Source organism: Lygodium microphyllum, chromosome 11 (assembly GCF_053477565.2).
Source record: "Lygodium microphyllum isolate KBCC chromosome 11, Lygodium_microphyllum_v1.1.10, whole genome shotgun sequence".
NCBI classification, from domain to species: Eukaryota; Viridiplantae; Streptophyta; class Polypodiopsida; order Schizaeales; family Lygodiaceae; genus Lygodium; species Lygodium microphyllum.
Window position 1 is genome coordinate 124,617,567 of NC_141145.1, and position 10,350 is coordinate 124,627,916.

Consider the following 10,350-nt stretch of genomic DNA (forward strand, 5'->3'; position numbering starts at 1 on the left):
CGTATTCAGAATGATGCTGAGAGATATATGATGAGAGATACTTGTTAGAATCCCCATAGGTCTAAGGTAGGTTTTCCTATTGGAATACAAGGTTCCACAACCTTCTAACGGAACCCCTGGAAAACATTAGTTTCACCGTCTAGTAGACTTTCGCAATCAAGCAGGTAATTATGCTAAGCTGAGAACGAGAATCGAGATGCAGTTTGTGATGATGGAGGTGTGCCACGCGTCTCCACTCGATAGGAGCTTGTGTTGAACATGGGGTTTGCGGTGATACAAAGTCAAAGGACTGAGATGACTTGGTACTAACAAGGGAACATTAAAAGACTGCAAGATTACTGAGTACCGATCATGTTCAGCTCACCATCGATTACTCTTGTCAGCTTTAGTCGACTCATTGAATTCCTGCAGCCTGCAGCATACATGATAGATGACGTCCTGACAACTATCATGTCAGTGATCGTCCCCACTGATTGAGCTCCCGCGGGCCGCAGCTGGTTGCAGCACTAGATTCATGGCAGCTTTTCGTGTCTTAGAGCGTATGGCGTCGTCTTTCCGCAGCTTTTCTCGCCGCCTGAGAGACAGCATCCATGATGAATGACGTCCTGACAACTATCATGTCAGTGATCGTCCCCACTGATTGAGCTCCCGCGGGCCTCAGCTGGTTGCAGCACTAGATTCATGGCAGCTTTTCGTGTCTTAGAGCGTATGGCGTCGTCTTTCCGCAGCTTTTCTCGCCGCCTGAGACGGCGTCGACAATACAGGCTCCTGGTCGACGATGCACAAGAACAAGGGCAAGAAGAAGAAGACGACGAGGGGAAGGCCGAGGAAGGCGACCACGCATCCACACATGATAACCTAATTCGTCGCTCGTCCAGCACAGCTGCTTACACGGCTTCGAGACGACCTCCGGGATTGGCAAACGCTGCCAAGAAGTTGGGAAAGTCGGAGAGAAGGGCAGCTTCTGCCGCGGCTCTTCGCAACTTCCTGGATGGCCCCATGGCCGAGCTTAGCCAGGAGGATATCTTCAGACGACAGTGCGCAGACCTCCTCAGGCAGCTCTCCTCGGCCAAAAGAAGGTGAGTGCGTTGCAGTTTCTCTATAATTGATTAAACACAGTCATGGATCGATCATGGCCCGGGACAATTTATATGATGCTCCACGCAACATCTTATACAACGGACCTGCCTACTATAATTTGACTCCAAAACCTTAATCATGTACATATTGTGATTCCTAGTTACAGTAACCAGCCTACAATTTGACTCCAAAACCTTGATCATGTACCTCTTTGTATTGCTACTTACAACAACTAGCACTACCCTAAACGCAACTAACAATTCTCTGCCTACAATTTGATTCCAAAACCTTAATCGTGTACCGCTTGTTATTCCTACTTACAGCAACTAGCAGTACGCTGAAAACAACTAACACTACTCTAACATATAATCCTCATACTCTGACAAATAATCTTTGTATTGCGGACACAAACCTTGCCCACCATCTCGAGAGGCTAGAATACTCACATAAGATATTTCATCTTGTCTACCATCACCATTTGTTGTAACTTCCACCACCTATATTCCTTACATTATCAATTTCTTGATAGTAGAAATCTTTTATGCTGACAATTACAAGATTCTCTTTACTTTTGGAGTCTTCAGCAATACCAATTAGCATCACTATTGATACTTAGCAAACATATAGTGCAAGATTAACTTCTCTAATGCGATTCGAGTCCATACACTTTTATGAAGTTAAGACTTTGAAGGTCAACATCGAAATTAGTTGTCACATGGCTACTATCTCCTTCCCATGTCAAAATCTTGAGATGATGAGATTTAGATATTTCAAAGTTCAAGCTCTTCTCCAAAGGAAAAAAAAGTGCACCCATTTTGACCAATCATTGAATAGGTAGAATTCATTAAAAATTAAACTTGTTCATGACAACTACTACACCTTCTTCAAGCCCAACCACATAGGTATGCATATACAATAGGCCTCAAGCGTGCTTCAGAGGTGTTTGATAAGGGGCTTAAGATGTCTCGAAGGCATCCCCATCAAATAATTTGGAGTAAGAGGTCAATGGTCTAACCACTAGTTAAGGGCTTGGAGAAAGTAGCCTTTTTGTCAAGTGGCCTTCTGTTTGATGCAACAACTAGATTATTTATAGTTGATCCAATATGATAAATAAGTGAGTACTCATAGGAAGGTAACTTGTCCCTTTTCTTTCGTAAATTAGAACTATAAATAACTTTAGTAATTGTTTATAGTGAAAGGGAAGGACAAGTGGCTACTTTCTCTTTGTAATTTAAGACTTTCAATGGGTTAAGGATTTCACTATGCATGAATACTATGTATCGCATGTGTTTAGTCATTTTTGTAAAATGCTCTTTCTATAAATTTATCAATGATAGAATGCATCTTCTTTCTTCACAAACACTACAAAAGAATGGAGGCATAGAGCTGGTCCATAAATGTATATTTGTGGGTGTGTTTACGAGCATGTTTAAATTTTAAATGCACTTGCACACATGTGTTAATGTGAAGCTGAAATGCACTTAGAAACATGTCTATAAATGTGGATTTTGAAATATCTCAACTTTTCCTTTCCAAAAGCAAAAGATAAGAGAAGAAAGAAACTGCAAATTCATATAACAAAAACCCACAACATATATATATATATATATATATATATATATATATATATATATAGAGAGAGAGAGAGAGAGAGAGAGAGGACAAAGTTGCAACTCCTCAAGTTTGAGGTGCATGAGTTTCCATAGGGTATGACTTCTTTTCTTTCTTTTGATAATCCATGGTTTGTATAATTTATATTTTTTTGTTTAGGCATTGCACTTTTGGCTTGACATGTTCTTAGAGTAGCTAATATGTGGTATCAACCTGCCTATAGCTAGCATTGCCATAATTGCACTTATATGTAGTATCACTACAACAAAAAGGCCTCTTAGACGCACTTTTAGACGCGATTTTTGAATATAGAGAAAATATTACGGGCGCGTCTACCCGCCCATCTATTTGTGCGTCTACAAACTCGCGTCTATAATCGCATGTATGAAGAAATTTACACACAGAAATAGATGCACATATACACATGTGAATGCAAGCGCATAAAAAAACCAAAATTGTTATTTATTTATTTTCTTTTGTGCGTCTACCAGCGCGTCTGCATGGCAAATTAGACGGGCATATAGACACGCCCATAGACGCACTTTTACAAGCGCCCATAGACACGAACTCAAAACAAAAAATCTTATTTTTAAAAAAAATATATTTAATTTCTTTTTTTAAATTTCAATTATGTAGCAGTGTATGAGCGCGTGTACTCTGCATTTTAGATGTGCTTATAAACGCGTGTTTTCTGCAATTTAGACGCGCAGATAGATGCGCAAAACAAAACTCGAAAAAAAAACCAGAGAGCCTTTGCAACCACATGCTCTCTGGTTTTTTTTCCCCCTCCCATACATCAAATTGCACATTTGGAAAAAAGACAATGGAGCTGAAAGCACGAGAATTAAAAACAAAAGTCCATGTATTCATTATAGATAAAAAGCATTTACATGGGGAGTTTAAGTGCTTGCGATCTAAAGCGTGGCCGAAAGCAGTAGGCTCAAAGATGGATAATAGATATACAAGAAAACAAGGCCATAGAGGAGGTATGGTGCTCCTCTACGAATCTGAAGAAGAAACATATTCGCTAGCACCACCATGACTACTAGCGTCACTATCCCCCTCCTCGCTATGGTCCACATCGGGGTTCGCCTTCACAAAAGATCAAGGTTGCTTACGTACACATGGTGGAGAAAAAGTTATAATTAGCTATACTTTTAATAGGAAAGTAAGAAAAATATACCTCCTCTGGTTGTCGAATCCTCATAGCCTGGTTGTATTGGTCCTCAGTGATGAGACCCTCCTCATAGAAGTGAGCCCATGTGGCTGTGCGGTTATGGCCTCGATGGTACCTACCTCTCTAGGAGTAGGTATCCTACCAACGATAGTAGTTTGCAAAACAATTATGATATATACAAATAATTATGAGACACAATGTATTAGAACAAATTATATAAAGAATTAAAAGAAATATAAATTTTAAAAAGCTAGAAATCAAAATATACTTACAAACTCTGCCTCCCACGACTATCTGCCGCCCGATCCGTAATGCGACGATCCCATGGTTTCCATTTGGATGCGTCGCGCCTCTGCGTGCTGGTGACTCTTCACTTTCTCTGCTGCTTTCTTCTTGGCTTTCTTCCACTCTATGCGGTGGCACATAGGTGGTTGGCTATAGGCTCCACACCCCTCCTCTTGTCTCCGCGGTGAGTCCTTGGCGTGTGTCATGAGGTGGGATCTTTTGTTGTGAAGAAAATCCCTCACTTTTGTGCATCCCCAATCATTGGAGAATCGCTGACCCTCATGATTTGGGTACCTCCTATGGAATGCCCTTAATACCTCCTGCCACAAGCTGCTTTTCTGATTTTTGGAGTAAACGAAACAATCTTTATACGTCGCATGCACGATGCTCCTCATGTACGCCATTACAACGCTTCCTTCATCATCATGGAGGATGCCACCAGTATCTGTAACTCTATAGTACTGGCGTACTGGCTCCTCTACGTGATCTTCTAGTGAGGGTGATTGCTTGCCATCTCCTAGGCAACCCCCACACAAGCCTCGTCCTCCCCCTCGACTCTCCCTCCTCCCTCTCTATCAAGTATCCTTTGCCTCGTTGGATGCACGTGTGTCGGCTGACGCTTGTGCTTTAGCCGATGCATGTACAGGTGCTGCACATGGAGTACCTGCAATTGGAATTTGGGAAGTAGTGCCAAGCAAAGACGTCAGAGGCATTCCAGACATGACGTTGAACACCTTGTCTGTTGTGGGAGAGCGGCTAAGGTGTCTGGTCATCTCTCCCATGAAGTCTTCCCTACTAGAAAAACCTCCAAAAAATGCATTGACCCCTCTACTGAACAAGCCCAATGTATCATTCATGCAATCCAAATCTGGGTCATTGCTAGATGAACCAGGATGCGACATCTGTAAAAAGAAGAAGGAAAAAGACAAATTCGTACAATCCCAGAAATAAAAAATTCCAATATGGCTCATTTTCTATTGTGTTTTGTAGTCCAATAATTCCTTGACTTCTCATTTTTCATTATATCACATTTGTTTGCATACAAAAAATCATATATTACATTCATCCACACATAAACATTTTCAAAGAGCCATAATCCTTGATCCAATCCAACATTAATTATGGAAAATCATTCAGTGAGCCTAGAATCATTATGTAAGAGAAGGCTTTTACTTAACAAAGTGGTCCCAAAGTATGTAAGTATGAATATTTTTGAGTAGGTTACAAATGAACTAATACAAATAACTTGGTGGTTATTTAAGTGAAAGACTTATGGGAGTAAACATGGGATAGAAGCAATGATATGTGAAAAACCACATATTCAGGAATTTGAAAATTTTCATAAAGTCTGGGAATTCCTAATGTAATTATATTTGGACACATGGTCAAATCTTATCCCCTTACTTGAAGGTGAAAATTTTCCTAGATACTATATAAGAAATCCCCCCAAGTCCCACTCTCAAATATGGGGTTAAGATTTAGCCACTTGGTCAAATCTTTACTCCTTATTTGAAAGTGGAGCTTGGAAGATTCCCAAATTCTCTAATATGGTATCGAAAGTATAATGCTACCTAATTTACTACGTTGGAAGGCTAAAGCTTCTAAAAATTTAATCATGAATCAAGAAAATTTATAATTTTGAGACTTTTACTATACAAAAATATGGGATTGGTCACATTCATCATTGTAAAAATATATTGTTGATTAAAAAACTAGATCTACATCCCATGCCCATTGTGTTTTTGTTCTTAGTTTGCTCTAGTTATCAATATAAAGAAACATAATAAGCACAATAATGTTTAGGCAATGAAAATTGTTTTTTATCAGAGCTGGCTAGCGCGTGTATAATCGTGTCTAAAATGCAAGATAGATGCGCTCTCAGACGCATCCCTAAAGTCAACCCTCTGGTCAGAGCGCGTGTATATCTGCATTTGAGATGCAATATAGACGCGCTATCAGATGCGATTTTTGAGTCAATGCTTCTGGCGCGCGTGTATCCTCGTGTGTGGACTGCAGAATACACGCGCCTGGAGATGCGACTCTGAAGTCAAAGCTTCTGGGTAGGGCGCGTGTATTCCTGCGTCTCACATGCAGGATACACGCGCCTGGAGACGCGACTCTGAAGTCAAATCTTCTTCTGTGCTACACACGCTCTGAGACGCGGCCTCAGATGCAATGACAGCAAACATAGCTTTGCGTCTATCCCTGCATCTAACTGAAATGTAGACGCGCTGACAAACGCGCTCAGTCGGCTAATTTCAGTCCGATGATCACCATTCATGATTTATTTGTGCTATACAAAATGCAATCATAGATCCTAATACATAGAGAGAGAGAGAGAGAGAGAGAGAGAGAGAGAGAGAGAGAGAGAGAGATGACTCACCTTGGGTGTTTGGTGTGGTGGGTGGTGGCGCTTCTTCCTTCTCGTTCTTCCTCTCCTTAGTGAGTTACTCTCCCTTGATGCTTGCTTGCTACTTGTTGTCTCCTCCCTTTGCTTCTTCTTTCTCTTGTTCTCCTCTCTCTTGTTCTCTCTTTCTTCCTCTCCTTAGCTTTCCTTTTTCCCCTCTTGTCTCTTTGAAGTGAAAGAAGAGGTGAGTCATGAGGAGGTGAGGCATGAAGAGACTGCATGTCGGTTAAACTCGAGCTTCAGAACGTGCAAAAAACGCAGGAAAGGAAAGGTACAGTTTGAAAAGAAATGATTTAAGTATCTTTTGAATTTTGACGTTTGCGTCTATTTTCGCATGTATATACGTGTCTAAGTTTACGTAAATATGTGTATAGATGCGAAGTCAGACGCGCAAATAGACGCAGATTTAGACACGTAGGTAAACATAGATATAGACGTGCATTTAGCTTTTATCATGAATTTTTGTTTTTAAGATAAGTTTTGATAGCAAGTTCTTATCATAAGTTTTTATGTATTTATGATAAGTTTTGTGTATTTAAAATTGAGATCTTAGAATAATTAATACGCGAGCTTGAAGTTTTTATGTAAACATATGAATGACAAATATTTTGATGTTGTCATGAATTAGGTTTAATCATGTCGTCGTCATCACCTAGTGCGGTGCATGTTGATGAGTCAACGAGCACATCCTCAAGTGAGAATGAAACATTACTTCTTCATAATTGAATTGCATGGCTACGACAAAAAATTAAATGCATGTGTGATCATTGTTGAGGGTGTATTTTTTGAGCATGTCGAGTTGCAATGTCACACCTCAGCATGTATGGAGAATGGGACCGAGAAAAATCGCCGATATTCATTGTTTTTTTTTAACACTAAGATTGCTAGTCTATGTTACTCAATATACATCAACGTACATGAAACTCCCTTTTGTGGTTAATGAGCAGGATGTGGTGCCACATCCTCAAATGCTCTCTCCGGGGCATCGAGAGGCTGCAAAACGTCAACGCGAGGAGGAAGAGTCTTCAAGAAGAGTGGAGATTGATGACCATGATAGTAGCCCTCATGAAATGCTCCATCAAGTTGTAGAGGATGAGATTTTGGACAACATGGTACACCATCTGTTTTCACAACCGGTTCAGGGAGAAGGTCACTCTACGAAGCCAGATGACCCACTATACGTAGCGTCATCTACTCCATTATATGAATGTTGTACGTACTTCGTTCTTCGTGCGTCCCTCAAGATACTTAACTTGCAAACAATTTATGGATAGAGTAATGTCAGTTTGAATGCATTATTGAAGTAGGTATCAATTCAGTTTGGCTTATGAATCATAATATTAATTGTTCTATTTTAAAATCAAACACAAATATATGTTGGTGGTTTTTTAACTCACTTTTAAAAATATATGTAGTTTATTATCACAAATGCTTCCAAAAGGAAACAAATTGCCAACTAAGAGAGAGCAAGCAAGACATTACTTGACATCTCTGGGAGGCCTCGATTATGTCAAGATCCATGCGTGTGTCAATGATTGTGTCTTATTTCATAGGATTCATGAGTTCGCATGAGAGTGCCTTGTTTGTGGAGAATCAAGATACGAAGTGGAGATGAAGTCAATGGATGTGTCTCGTAAGGTTTTGCGATATTTTTCGATTGTTCCACGTATTCAACTTATGTTCAAGTATAAGTCTATTGGAAAGCTCATATCATGGCATGCTAATCATTGTTCAAGTGATAGAAAATGGAGGATCCCTGCAGATACACCAGCATGGCAACATATAGATAATTTGTGGCCCGTTTTCAAAGAAGAGCCAAGAAATTTGAGATTTGGTTTAGGTATGGATGGAATCAATCCATTTGGCATCAAAAGCACATCATACAGTGTATGGCCAGCGGTATTGGTGAACTATAATATTCCTCCATGCATGGCAATTAAAAAGGGACATGTAATGTTGTCCCTTCTGATTCCTGGAAAGCACAAGGTAAAAAACATTGACATTTACTTAGAGCCTTTGATTGAAGAGTTAGAAATGTTATGGGAAGGTATTGAGGTGCAAGATACAAGCGCATGTGCATCCTCTAGAGATTTCACATTGAAGGCCATGTTGTTGTGGACCATGCATGACTTTCCAGGATACGGAGAGTGTTCAGGTACATGTATATAACTCTATATTTGAAATTCAAGTCTTGAATCAATTGCATTTTATTAATTCACTTGTTTGTTCAGGTTTAACCACATCAAGATATCATGCATGTCCTATTTGCGGTCCCTCTCTAGTTTCCTCTAGGCCAGCACGTTTAAAGAAGGTTATCTACGACAATCATAATCGATTTATTCCTATTGATCATCCCAAATATATTCTCCCTACTAATGGAATGACTCCACAATCTCTAACCATTCGAGATTGGAAGGAGAGATGGATTAATGCCGACAGCCACCTTCCACTCGGTATGAGTCGGTAAGAAGTGCATTTCTCTCGATTGACTTTAAAGTATTTAGCATGATGAATTGTTTACATAATATATTGTTTGTTTGTTAGGCTCTCTATATTTTTTCATCTTTCGTATTGGACTGAACTCAAGATCAATCACCTGTTGGACCCCATGCACATATTCAAAAATGTTGTATCTACATTATGGGATCACTTGATAGGGGCTTGTGATTCAGTTAATGTAAGGGAGGATTTACGTAACATTGGTCGCATGAGACGAGCTTGGCCATGCATTGGATCCAGAGGAAAGATTGAGCTACCCCATGCATCTTGGATGTTGTCAAAGAACGAGGAAAAAATAGTGAAGGAACAAATATGTAGCTTTCGAACACCCACAGGATGTATGAGATGTCTCAAGGAAGCCTTTATAAAGAAAAAGAAAAGAGGTGTGGAGAAACTATCTGGTTTGAAGTCCCACGATTAGCACAAAATGATTCAAGTAAGAGTATCTCTAACCATGAATATAGTAATTAGTGGAGTAACTATGTGTAAACTTTGGGGTATGATGACTTTTTCCTCAACTAATCATTTGATCTATGAATATTGTTTACATTCAGTTCGTACTTCCTACTAGCATATCCCATTGTGTATCCAAAGATGTATGTGATATCATTTACAAAATGGGAGAGCTTGTGAGGTGTGTATACATTGTATTTTTTCATTATATATCTTTGAATTTCTACATAAAAATAAACAATTGTCAAATACATCCTGACAGATACGTGAGCTCGAAGGAAATTGATCCAAACACATTGCAAGATGCTCGAGTATTATCTGTTGAGGTGGTTTATTTGGTGAAGGAAAATTTTTCTCGATCCATTTTGACTACTCAATTACATTTACTCGTACATTTGATTGATGAGATCGCACTTTGTGGGGCAGTTCATGCAAGGTGGATGTTTTTTCTTGAGCGCTTCATGAAAACCTTGAAAGATTTTGTGAGGCAAAAAGCACGGCCTGAGGGAACATGGCTGAGGGTTGGTTAGTGCAATCATCCCTTGTTTATATCTCTGAATATCTTGCTGAAGTGGACCCCTCTCAACCATGACTATGGAAAGATGATGAAGACTTGTGGATGACCTCTTCCATACCTCAAGGAAAAGGAATGAGTAAAGTGCTAACAAAAGAAGAACTTCGTAAGTTAAATAGTTTTTGTGTGCTCAATAGTGATGTAATGAGCAAATGGGTGACACTATATAATGAAGCAAGGGCAAGAAGAAAAAGTGAAAGACAAGCATTTCGCACCAGATATGGACGTAATGTCTCATTTCCAGATCATCTAAATGCGCTCCCA

The 10,350-nt window shown here is 39.7% G+C and overlaps 1 protein-coding gene across 2 annotated transcripts; it reads left to right on the forward strand.

The window, feature by feature from the left end:
• The first annotated feature begins 329 nt into the window (after window positions 1–329).
• Window positions 330–7,825, forward strand: LOC148029330 (uncharacterized). Of its 2 annotated transcripts, XM_087688105.1 has the most exons (3): window positions 332–1,079; window positions 7,189–7,254; window positions 7,508–7,533. In XM_087688105.1, exons 1-2 carry the CDS (start codon window positions 682–684, stop codon window positions 7,214–7,216), a joined length of 426 nt encoding a protein of 141 aa, XP_087544231.1. In that variant the 5' UTR covers window positions 332–681; the 3' UTR covers window positions 7,217–7,254; window positions 7,508–7,533. The 2 variants fall into 2 exon arrangements, with proteins under 2 accessions (XP_087544230.1, XP_087544231.1); XM_087688104.1 differs by lacking the exon at window positions 7,189–7,254 and having other exon boundaries at window positions 330–1,079; window positions 7,508–7,825.
• The last annotated feature ends 2,525 nt before the right edge of the window (window positions 7,826–10,350 follow it).